Here is a 12,405-nt window from a genome sequence, read left to right as displayed (position 1 = left end):
CTAACAGCATTGCCTTCAAGTTTATAAACAACAGTTGTCTTTCCATCTTTATAAGTCTTTAGTTTCTCTAGAAGATACTTTGGAATTGTCAGTCTATAAGTTGAGCCTATTCTTGTTCAATTTATTTTCAATCACTTGCTTCTTTTAGATAATATCATATATGGAATAATGCTTTGGATCTTAGTTCTTTCTTGTTGCTTTGATAGAACACCTTGACCAAAAGCAACTTAAGGAAGGGTTTATTTTGACTTACAGTTCCAGAGAAAGAGTCTAAGATGACTGGGAAGGCATGGCAGCAGGAGCAGGAGGCTACCTGGTCACTATGTCATTCATACACAGGAAGGAGTGGGAGAGAACAGGAAGTGTAGTGAGCCTATAAGATCATCAAAACATGCCTTCAGTGATGAGCTTCCACTAGCAAGGCTGTACCTCCTAAAAGTTCCCTAACAGATCTCAAAACACCATTAGCTGGGGACCACATGTTCAAACATGGAGGGAAATTTCTCATTCAAATCACTACAGTTCTGTTTTGTTTTCCTCTTCTCCTCTCTCTCCCATCTTCACTTCCACCCCCTTCTTCCTCCCTGCTTTCTTTTTCTCCCTCTTTATCTCCTTTCCTCCATTTGTTTCTGTTTTTGATACAAGGTTTCTCTATGTAGTCCAGGCAGGCTGGCCTTAAACTCATGCTATTCCCGCCTCAATCTTCAGATTGCTGTGATTACAGGTGTGCAGTTTTGCTTTGGTCATTTCTAGTGAACAGAAATGCAATTGAATGTTCTGTGTTGATTGTGTCCCCTGTAACTGTGCTGGTCTTATTTATTAGATTTTTGTTTGGTTCTTTGGATTTTATGGATGATTTTGCCACTTGCAAATAGCAATAGTCTGTTTCTTCCCTTGCATTTTTTTTTAGTCTCTGCTTCTAATGGAACAATGAACCCATAAATGTTTAATGTGATTGTTGATGGTGTAAAGATTGATGTTTCCTATTTTCTGTGTTTTATCTGTGTTATTTCTCCTTCCTATCTTATGTTAAATAAATATTTTATAGTTAACTATTTTCATTCTCTTATTGAATTTCTTTCACTATTTATATCTTTTGGTGCCAGGGACCAGCAATTGATAGGTTCCAGAGAGAAGGCAAGAGTAGGTGAGGGAGGGAGGGAGCCAGGTCATTGGTGGTGCTGAGAATCTTGCAGCCTAACTACCAATCAGCATGCTTCTTTATTTAACAGAAGTCCATAAGCAGGGATAGATCCAGGCTGTTCCAAAACATAGATCACATCATTTTTGTTTCTAGACATGTATTTAACTTTTTCTCTTGAACATCTGGAGCCACAAATTTATTCATCATTGATGAACCATGACAGAGCAGCGTTATCTTTTATAATCATTTTCCCTCAAGCTTAGTTACCATTGATAACAAAGTTATCTCTTATAACTCTTTTACAACAAAGTTATGATTTATCATTTTTACTTATGAACACCATAACCCAATTTCTAAGAATTTTAGAGGCAAATGACAGTCTGTTTTCAGGCTAGTAGCTTTTGTGGCTTCAAGGACGTTAGACAGAAAGAAAATCTCTAAGCCAGCCTGGGCAGATTGCCATGTCTCAAGCAGTGTGTTATTAACTCTTAAGAGTCAGAGCGCCCAAGAAATATCCCCAGGCAAAGATGCTACAGTTATTATTCATTCAATTCCTGGCATAATATAATATTGATATAGAATATTTATTTATATGTTTAATCTTGTCATTCTTTTGTTCTTTGATCATAAGACACAAGTGGCACCATACAAGCTAACTTTTCTAAGATGGGGAGGTCCTGACATCTCATTCTTTTATCATCTTTCTGTACCATTCTCAGCCCATCAATATAAGTTACTGTGTGGGGCAGAGGTAACTTCAGATAATCTAATTTTGTTGCTATATATGCCACATAATCACCTAGTGTATAGTTGGAAGAGGCTTGCAATTGAATCAGTTACTAATTTCTCACTGAATCTTGTTGACCTTTTACATTTACTTTGTTCCTCAGTAAGTGCAGGGGCAGATGTTTCAAGAATATTTCAGAGCCTCATAAAGAGACCTCAGGCTTCCTTATATGTGTCACAACCTCCAAAGCATGAGGAAGACCTTCACATAGATAATGATATCTCCCTAAAAGCGAGAGTGGTAGTATGCTCAGGACTTTCCTGGGGAAACTTAGAAGTAGTACTCCTGGGAGAAGGCATAAATGATTCATAAAAAATTACCATCAGTCCAATATCCCCAAATTCCCAAACTTTACAAATATTAAAAGCCTCCATCCCCCTCCTGCAAACATGTACTACAAGGAGACCAAAAGTAAAAGTGACATGGTGGCCATCATGCAGCTCAGCTTTGCTGGATCTTTGTCAAGCAGTTGTGTTGGCTTTGTGACTTTTGTCATTCCCATCAGATATGGCTGTGTCATTCTGGGTTATTTTCTTAGTGGTTCTCTGGGAGATTGCCATTAACAAATAGGATCAATAACAGCTTAATTTCAAAATTATAGTAAATTTGTGTTTGTTTACAGTTTCAAACTACAGCTAAATCCCCCATGTTCTCTATGTTCTCCAAGTCACATCATTATATGCTGTGTGCTGTATTCCCATCAACACCTATTTATTCTTTCTCTCTTTCTTTCCTTCCTTCCTTCCTTCCTTTCTCTCTCTCTCTCTCTCTCTCTCTCTCTCTCTCTCTCTCTCTCTCTCTCTCTCTCTCTCTCTGTCCCTCTCTTCCTGACCTCCCTTCTTCATTCCTTCCTTCATTCCTCTCTCTCTCTTTCTTCTTTTTCTCAATAGGCTATTACTGTGTTGTCTAGGCTGGCTGTGAACTACTATGTTCAAAGCATCCTCCTGCCTTAGTCTTGTGAGCACCTGGTAGTATATCAGGTGACTGGGGCACACATTTTGAATAATCGTTTGACGACAACAATGGCATTAATCCTGCCTCTTTTTTTTTTTTAATGTGTGTGTATGAGTGTTTTGGCTGCATTATGTCTGTGCACCACTTTCATGCCTGGTACCCTTGAAAGCTGTGAGAAGGCTCCATATCCTCAGAAACTGGGGTTACAGAAGGTTGTGAGCTGTCATGTACTTGCAATTGAAACTGGATCCTCTACAAGAGCAGCCAATGCTCTTAACCACTGAGCTGCTTCTTCAGGCCCCCTGCTGCCTTTTATAATTGCTCTTGCACTTACTGTTACTGGTGCTTTCCATTCTTCACTTGGATTCAAGTTTGTGCCAAGTGCCTTTTCATTTCAGACTGAGGACTTTGCTTAGTTTTCCGTTTAGTACCTATTGTTGGTGATGGCACTTTTGTTGTTCGTTTATTTGGTGGCATTTCTGTACTAGTTCCATACAGTCTATCCTCTTTGTTGTATGTAGTCACTGAAGTCTATTCTTGGATAGCTTAATGGTCAATTTGTGACCAAAAAGAGATTGCTTTTGTTTTGTTGTGAATAAAAGTGGGAGCCAGGCATAATAGGCAGGACTTGGTCCATGCTAGGCTAGTCCTCTACCATTAAGCCATGTTCCCATCCAAGGCTTCCTTAAATGTCTAGAACAATGAATTCCCAGTCACTCCTTAGGGGCTCAGTGCACAGGTAAGTAAACAGAATGCCACAACATTTTTTTTCTTCTTGCCAAGATGTAGCTGACTTTTCTTAGTTTTGTTCTTGTTTTATTTTGGTACCTGGAGACAGTGTCTTTGAAGCCCAGGTGACTTCAAACTGAAAAGTCTTCTGTCTCAGTGTTCAGAGTGGTGGGCTGACCTACCTGCACTACCATACTGTGTTGATTCCACTGGTTTTACAGAAAAAACACTCCCGAGACTGCCAAAGGATTTAAATGATTTTTTATAGTTCTGCAAACCTTGCTCTGACAATTCTTACAGTTTTCTCATTGCTTTTGTGGGGCAAACTTTCATAATAAGCCTGTTGTCTATGGTTTCCTACCAGGAAGGGTCTTTAAGGCCTTGTATAGTGAAGACCAATTGCTGGGAAAGTTTGCCCATCACTTGCCTTGCATTTATGGTGTAGGAATTCCTGTATTCCAAGCTTCTGTACAGTTCTTCAGGATAATGTGGAAACCATCAATAGTTTCCTCTCTGAAGAGCTGTACATTTACTGACAGATGGAGAGCTTACAGAGAGTCATGTGAATTCTATTCTTTCCCATTTAGGATTCTGGCTCTTCAGGAAAACTTCCTTCTCCAATTTAAAATGGACGTAAGTGTTGACATTTCTCTTGATGGGTTTCTTTATGTATCTGGGAAGAAGGAAAGAATGAAAGGTAAATTAATTATTTTTCTTGCCACTATGGCAAAAAGTCTGGCAAGGAAGTGAAGGGAGGGAAGATTTATATTGGCTCACAGTTATAGAGATACAGTTCATCATGGCCATCATGGTCAGGGAGGGGGAGGCATGGTGGCAGGAACAGCTTGCAGCTGAGGAAAGGGGAACTTGCTTATATCTGGGTAGAACAGGAAGCAGAGGATCCAGTAGGAAGTAGGGTTGTGCTATAAAACCTAAATCCTTGCTACTTGGTGACTCACCTCTTCCAGCAAGGCCCCATCTCCTCATAGTTCTATAGCCTCCCAAAACAGCACCACCAACTGATAATACACTGCAAACACATGAGCCTGTGGGGAACATTTCCCATTCAGACTGTAACAGAAGACATCCATTTGTCTTTTAACACTTCTAGAAGTATCAAGGAAGTTTAAGTGTCATTGATTCGGAGTTTATAAGGGTTGCCCAACAACCTATGGGAGTTACATACCAGTGGCTATGTATGCTGGATTGACATAATGCTTTCTTTGCATCCAGGCTTCTTCTACTGAAGAGAGGAAGAGGGACTTTGAGAAAATCTTTGCCCATTATGATGTTGTAAGTGCTCTTCACTCTTTGAAGCCACCTTTAGGCAGAAAGCTCACTTTTCTCCAGTGTGGCAACATCCTACCGGCAAGGTCTTAACTGAGACAGTGAATGGCAGTCCCCTGTGTGTGATGTTAGGCCAGGGTGCCCTGAAAACGTTAGATTATTAAAGAATGGGCAAAGCTGATTTATAGTTGAATAGAGAGGAACTCGTAATGCCTGTTTAGCTTATAAAACTGTAAGATCCTCCTTGTAAGACCAGACGTCCATTTACTGTGTGTGCCCAAGGAAAGGACCAAATAGAATCACCCCCCCCACACACACACATCCAGACACAGTAAGTACTGCCCAGTGTAAAATGATTTCTCTTGTAGAGTGACTGTACAGACATTCTTCAGATGGTGTACTGGCCAATTCTGTGTGTCAACTTGACACAAGGCTGGAGTCAGCAGACAGAAAGGAACCTCAGTTGATGAAATGCCTCCATGAGATCCAGTTGTAATGCATTTTCTCAATTAGTGATCAGTGGGGGAGGTTCCAGCCCATTGTGGGTGGTGCCTTCCTGGGCTGCTGGTCCTGAGTTCTTTAAGAAACAGGCTGAACAAGGAGGAGCTCTTGGACCCCAGACTGACAGCTGGGAGGCCAGCATGGGACTGATCCAGAACCCCTGAGTGTGAGAGTCAGCGAGGAGGCCTGAGCAACCTATGGGGCCCTGGGCAGTGGATCAGTGTTTATCCCTCAAATACTAACAGACATCGTGTGTCCATAACACAAAGAGGGATGCTCTCTCAGCCTGGACTCTTAGGGGAGTGCCTGGACCCTGCCCTGAGCGAAATGACAGACTCTGGATATCCCTTATGTGGAAGGGAGTAGGGATAGGGTGGGAGGCTTGGGGGGATGGTGGGGGAGTGCGGGAGGAGGGGAGGGAGAGGGAACTGGGATTGACATGTGAAGCAAGCTATTTAAAATTAAAATAATAAAAAAAGAAAGAAAAAAAAGTAGGCTGAGTAAATCATGGGAAACAGCAGCACCCTACCATGGCCCCTGCATCAGCACCTGCTTTCAGTTTCCAGCTCTGCTCGAGTTCCTGCTCTGACCTCCTCCAGTGATGGATTATGATCTGGAAGTGTAAGCCAAATAAACCCTTGTCTCCTTAACTTGCTCTTTGGTCATGGTGTTTCATTGCAGCAATAGAAACCCTAACTAAGACAGGTGGGGATATCATTCTAGAGCACTAAATGGCTCAGGGTTGAATTTCTGGAGATCAAGGTGGGATAATGTGAGAAAGAGGGAAAACGAGCAAAAAGGTGGGGAAGGTCCTAAGAACCCTCTCCATGAAATTGATGTCCCAGAAGACCTGCGCTTCATTCTGAGCAGAAGCACTGTGTGCAGGCAAGGCAGCACTAAGGTACTTACTGTGTGTCTCTTGCCCAGATTTCCATCTGAACTTCTCAGTCTTGTGGCCTGGGATAGGTACCCTCAACTTCTTTATTTTCCCTGCCCCCCTTTTATTTCTGAGACAGGGTTTCTTGTGTAGCCCTGGCTGCCCTGGAATTTACTCTGTAAACAAGGCTGGTCTCAAACTCAGAGATCTGGGAGTGCTGGGATTTAAGGCATGAACCACCACTGCCTGGCTTCTCCCTGCCTTTCCCCCCTTACCTGAAAGCAAGAGACGATCAGGATAAGAGTGAATCTGATGGAGCTGTGAGAGCTGTGTGAACTACGTTTGTAAAGCTACTACAGAAGAGTTTAGTATGCAGCATGACCCGCTAGTGAATCCAGGAAAAGAAGCAGTTTCAAAATAATGTGATAAAGAGTGAGGGTAAAGAAAACATGGGGGAATAGATGGGATTCGAGGGTGCTAGCTCATGCCTCTAATCTCAGAACTCAAAAAGCTGAGGCGAAGGATTTGCTGTGAGTTGAAGACTAGGACAGACTAGAGACTGAAATCTTGTCTGAAAAATTAAGAAGTAGGGAGGGGTTAGAGAGATGGCTCAGGGGTTAACAGCAATAGCTGCTCTTATGGAAGATCCATGTTCAATTCCCAGCACCCACATGGCAGCTCACAACTGTCTGCAACTCTAGTTCTAGGTGATCTAGCACCCTCTTCCAGCCACCAAGGGCACCGACATACAAATGGTGCACAGATGTACAGAACACTCGCATATATAGACTAAAAATAAATACCTCTTTAAAAACATTGTGAGGTGGAAAGCATCATTATAACAGGTACTTTAGGGAAAAAAGAATGTGTTTGAATGTCTATACTTCATTTTACTTTCATGTTTACATAGATTACAGAATGAGTAGGGAAAATGTCTCATACTCAGAAAAAATGCTTCATATACTGATTCAATATAGCCTCACTCTATTTAAAGTTTACCACTTTCACTAGTGACCAAATGATTGCTCAGTTATAAAGCAAACATTTAAATGTCCATCCTGTCTTCTAAGAGTGATTGTTGTGTAATTAACACTTCCCTGATCAGAAGCCAGTATGTGGGAAGCAGATGTCATTAAATTTCGTGGCAATGCTGTTTGCTGAGGAACTCAGAGCAATGCTTCCATTTTGGGAGACAGGAAGCTGTTGAGGAGGAATTCTGTTAGTTCATGCAGGGCACTCATATACCCTGAGAATAAAAAGCAGCGCACCCCATTTCTAAATTGGTTGGCAGCTACAAATGAGCACTGATTGGTCAATATGTCAAATTTATTCTTTAGCTTTTTGAACTAAGAAAATGGTATTTGAGTGATTGGATCCTTTTATCCTTCAGAGTAAAACTGGAGCCCTGGAAGGCCCAGAAGTGGATGGATTTGTCAAAGACATGATGGAGCTGGTCCAGGTGAGTTCATGAAGCTGGAAGGGTTATTCCCATCATGCACTGGGGGTGACATTGTAACAAAGTGCATTGTTTATTTCTGGGAATGTGTGAGGCTGAAGATTAATACCAGAGAGAAAGGTCTGGAGACATTTTCTTTTCATAACCATCAAGATTCTGTGAAACTTAGTACATTCTTTCACTTACTTAAGATCACGTGAATTAAAATAACACATAATCAACATAGAAGTGTCTTTTAACCATCATTAAAATCATTAACTTTTCCCAAGTATCCTAGCATTGCTGTGTATTTTATTGTTCTATTTCTCAGTTGTCCAGAGTCTCTCCTCTCCCCATGTGCCTCTCTCAGACTTCATTATTACAATAACTTTAATTTTAAATTTAATTTCATGTAAGGCTTGTTTTCATCAAGGGGTTTGTCAAATATCTAGCCTAGGAAGGACACTTATTGTATAACATTGCTGAGTTGGAATGAGGTGGTTTAGGTTTTATTATATCACATGGCTATTTTCTGTAGGGTAGACAATGTTTCTAAAATGGCAGTCTCTTTCTTTTGAACTTTATTCTCTATACTTGTTTATAATTTCCTTACATGGACAGTTCCAATCTCTCTTCTTCCAGGTAGTGGTATAGACAGTGGATTTAGTAGTCTATGTACGTAAGGATTACTTTAAAGTACATTATTAAATGCACAATGATTGCATACTGGCTGTTCCAGACAGCAACAAGAAACAGCTATTGATTACTTTTGTTTTGTTTGTTTGTTTGTTTTTTTGATGCAGGGTTTTCTCTATTGTTTTGGAGGCTGTCCTGGAACTCACTTTGTAGACCAGGCTGGCCTCGAACTCACAGAGATCCACCTGCCTCTGCCTCCCGAGTGCTGGCATTAAAGGTGTGTGCCACCAACACCACCCAATCACCTATAACCCCAGCTCCAGGAGACCTGATACCCTCTTTTATTCCTTCTTAGACACTATACACACACACACACACACACACACACACACACACGCTCACATGCACGCACATGCACACACATGTACACACATACAAGTCCTTAATTTTTTTAAGTTATCAAAAATAAAGTAAAATTTGATAAGTTCCAGTTCTAGGATGACTACCTACTGATCCAGGCCCAGGTTCACCACTGGCTGGCAAGGTGATCAGGGTGTCATTTAACATCTACAGACCTGTTTCCTCTCCTGTTTGTCTTTGGTTTTGTTTGCCAATAATGGGGATTGAAGACTAAGTTCACATATGCTAGGCAAGTACTTTGTCACTGCACTAGAATTCAAGCCTGCTTTTATTTCTGCTGTGAAACAGAGTGTCACTAAGCTAGTTAGGCTGACCTTGAGCTCCATATATAGTCTGGGCCACTGGTGTTCATAAAATGTACAGGGCCTGTGAACCATAGTCCAGGCCTCTGGTGTTCATAACACATAGAGGGCCTGTGAGTCATATCAGGTCTCTGGTGTTTATAACATATATGGGGCCTGTGTGCCGTAGACCAGGTTTCTGGTGTTCATAACACATACAGGGCCTGGGTCCAGGCCTTTAGTGTTCATAACACATGCAGGGCTTGTGCACAGGATACTTAGCGCAGAGACTTGGGCATGCTGGCTGATGGGCAAGACGCTGGCTGCATTCTTTTAGGGGAGTTGAACTGCAAAAGGGATGGGGTACGATGAAAGCCTGAAGATAACATCGAGGGATAGGGTGACTCACAAATCCACTGACAGGAGGGAAAAGCACAGGTTATGAGCATGCATGGCAGTCAGGAGGTTAGTCTTGAAATACCCCAATTCCCAAGACTCATGAGAGACAGATCAGCAGTTTTGAGTCAATTGCCCTGGGCCTAGTGTCAGGAGGTCCTTTGAGGCAGATGAGAGAAAAGGTCTACTTTTAAAATGAATGCTTATAGTACGATGGTGAACTGACTGCTGAGTCAACATTCTGACTCTAAGACACCTGCACAAGAGTGGGCAGGTTAGATGGTGTCTCTGAGCTGTGGTTTACTTGCCCGTAATTAAGTATGAATCTGTATGAACCTCCTATGTTTTTAAGATTTGAGATTATGTTTGTAGAGCCCCTATTCCAGGAATCTAAAAGTACTTCTGTGTGCTTATTGACTTGCTATTAAGGCAGTCTTAAAGATGGAGTCTCTGTGGCTTCTGTGGTTTGCCTTCAGTGATTCAAAAGGTTTTTAAGTAGTGATATTTAGCTTTCCTAACTCATAATGATATGTTCAGAATTAAAAACATAACTTATATGATACATAAGTTGCTTCCCACTACTCCAATACCCCAGACATTTCTCACTTATTTGAAGAAAATAATTATTCTGAAATAAAATATATTATTTTTCAATTAGGAATAGAAAGGTTAGAATAATTTGAATGAGGTAAATGCACTGGCAAATTATCCATGCTTAGATGTAAATGTCTACCACTCCAGTCTTCTCTGAGCATAAGGATTTGTCATAGGGGTACTGGAGCTGGATATCACTTATGGGAGAGAAAAGCTATAGCAGTGAGTTATTAAAGATGCTGAAGACTAGACATCTCCACTTTGCCATCTGTACAAAGACGAGTTCTTCAAGGGACTTCTGCAGCTTGCTGTAGACTTCCAAGCCACATTTCCTTGAGTTGCAACACGCCTGCTTAATACCAAGACCCAGGGCACTATACTTTCTGAGCCCAATGAAAGGAACCTGGTAACAATCTATTTCATCTTGTCCTTGCAGCCTGATCTTTGGGGGTGCTTCTGACAGAGATGTGAGAGGTCCCCAGCCCCTCCTGGCCCTAGCCCAGCCTGGTGCTCCTTTAGTTTCAGTTGCTCTTTTCTCCCCTTCCCTCTTTAAAGCCACAGTCAGGACAAATGTGGCACCAGTCAGTCATTCTCCCTGCTGGAGTGCTGATTAGCCCTCCTGGTTATATCTAGTTTGGGAATGGGAGGTTTCGTCTCCTACTGAAGGTCTTTTAGAGGTTTCTTTGGAGTGAAGAAAGCTTAAGGCAGGGTTGGGGGAATGGGGAGTGCTTCCCAGGGGCTCAGAAGTCTCTGGGAGGAAGCTGCCCTTCCTTCTCCCATCTCAAATAATCAAGAAGAATGAACATCTGATTCACTGATTTTCTTCACTTTGCTCTCAGTTGCTTTGCAGTTTCGATTTATTCCCCTTCCCCAGCTTTCTCTAGAACTGTGTGAGATGGTAGAACCAGAGCCCTGTCAGCCAGGAGACCTGAAAACACTACCTCTCTCCTCTGGGAAGAAGGCTGTGTTCTCCAGAGCCTCTTTCCTAGCCTGGGTAAAGGTTGTCACTATTTCCCTCCTGAGGAGGGAATAAAGTCACTCTGGCACTGTGGTGTGTGCAGCCTGGAAGATTCTAGTGCTTCCTTGGGGTGCAGGTATAACTGTCCTCTTTAGTCTGGAAGCACTGCTGGAATAAATCTTCAGTTGATACTTTGATGTATAATATGGAAACTGGATTTTTATGGTGTATGAACCCTCTTCAAGCTAGAGGCACTAAACATCTCATGGACAGTAATAAAAAATGTCTTCTCCCAATGGCATAAACGACAAAGACTCCTGTCACAGGCCTCTGCTTTGGGACAAACTGTATTCAATCCAATTGCTTATAAAGCAGGCTTTTCTGACACAACTGTGGTAATCGATGTAGAAATAAGACTTCAAAAATGTTTGTTTACTATGTCTGAACTTGCAGGCTAAGAAATCAAGTCACTGCCAGCAGGTGTTAGGGACCCTGGGTGAGATAAAAAGATAGTAGCTGTCCCTGGCTCCTCATGGCCCCTGATCTGCCCCACCCCTGAGTTTCCAAAGCTTAGGGAACTTAGGGAGGGTGCTGGAGTCTGGGATTGCCTCTGGCCTTCTGATGACTATGTTCTCTTGTCCTCAGCCCAGCATCAGCGGTGTGGATCTTGATAAGTTTCGGGAGATTCTGCTTCGCCATTGTGATGTGAACAAGGATGGAAAGATCCAGAAGTCTGAGCTGGCACTGTGTCTTGGGCTGAAAATAAACCCCTGATCCCCGGCTGCTCTGCTCTCTGCTTATGTCTCTGTGCTCTTGCTGTGGGAAGTGTATTTGTGCTTTGCTCTTGGGGACCCAGTCAGCAAACCTTCTCACTGATGCTGTGGCACTCTTGGGCAGAGGGAGGAACTCCAGGGTGCTGCTTGCAGAGACAGCCATGACCCTGTCCCATGAGAAGCCCACATGAAACTTCTTCTGTCTCCTCTCCTTGACCTTGGCCTGTCCCCTCCAGAGCCTCAGTTTCCCTGCTGGCCTTGCTCTGCTCAGCCTTCCCCTTTACCAGGTAGACAGGGATAGTGATCTGCAATCTGCCATCTGCTGTTTATCCTTGAGCTTTCTGCTCAGAGTGTCACCTGCTGCCACAAATGTGTCTTCATGTGGAAAGAAATCTGTAGTCAAGAATAAAGATGTGTTTGAGGTATAAGCTTTGTAATGCCCTGATGCTTTGGTGGGAGCCCTAGCTGGGGTGAGGGATATCATCCTAAAGCAGTGATTAGCTGCAGGGAGCTATCAGTTGCCCCAAATCATTTGTTTTAATTGGGTAGGAAAAGCAGAGTATCCTGGATCAGGTTTTGTTGTTTTGTTTGTTTGTTTGTTTGAGGCAGTGTTTTACTGTGTAGCTCTGGCTA

The 12,405-nt window shown here is 42.4% G+C and overlaps 1 protein-coding gene across 1 annotated transcript in view; it reads left to right on the top strand.

Moving 5' to 3' along the window:
- Scgn (secretagogin, EF-hand calcium binding protein) overlaps positions 1-12,197 on the top strand; it is a 34,117-nt gene extending 21,920 nt beyond the window's left edge. The window contains exons 8-11 of the mRNA XM_005066449.4: positions 4,202-4,247; positions 4,848-4,907; positions 7,670-7,738; positions 11,645-12,197. Of these exons, the coding sequence (XP_005066506.1) occupies positions 4,202-4,247; positions 4,848-4,907; positions 7,670-7,738; positions 11,645-11,773 (304 nt within the window). The 3' untranslated portion in view covers positions 11,774-12,197. The remainder of the gene's footprint in view (positions 1-4,201; positions 4,248-4,847; positions 4,908-7,669; positions 7,739-11,644) is intronic.
- The last annotated feature ends 208 nt before the right edge of the window (positions 12,198-12,405 follow it).

The sequence above is a fragment of the Mesocricetus auratus genome, unplaced genomic scaffold (genome assembly GCF_017639785.1).
Source record: "Mesocricetus auratus isolate SY011 unplaced genomic scaffold, BCM_Maur_2.0 Super-Scaffold_100013, whole genome shotgun sequence".
Lineage (NCBI taxonomy): Eukaryota > Metazoa > Chordata > Mammalia > Rodentia > Cricetidae > Mesocricetus > Mesocricetus auratus.
The sequence above is the reverse complement of the archived record's forward strand: the minus strand, read 5'-3'. Positions and strand labels throughout refer to the sequence as shown.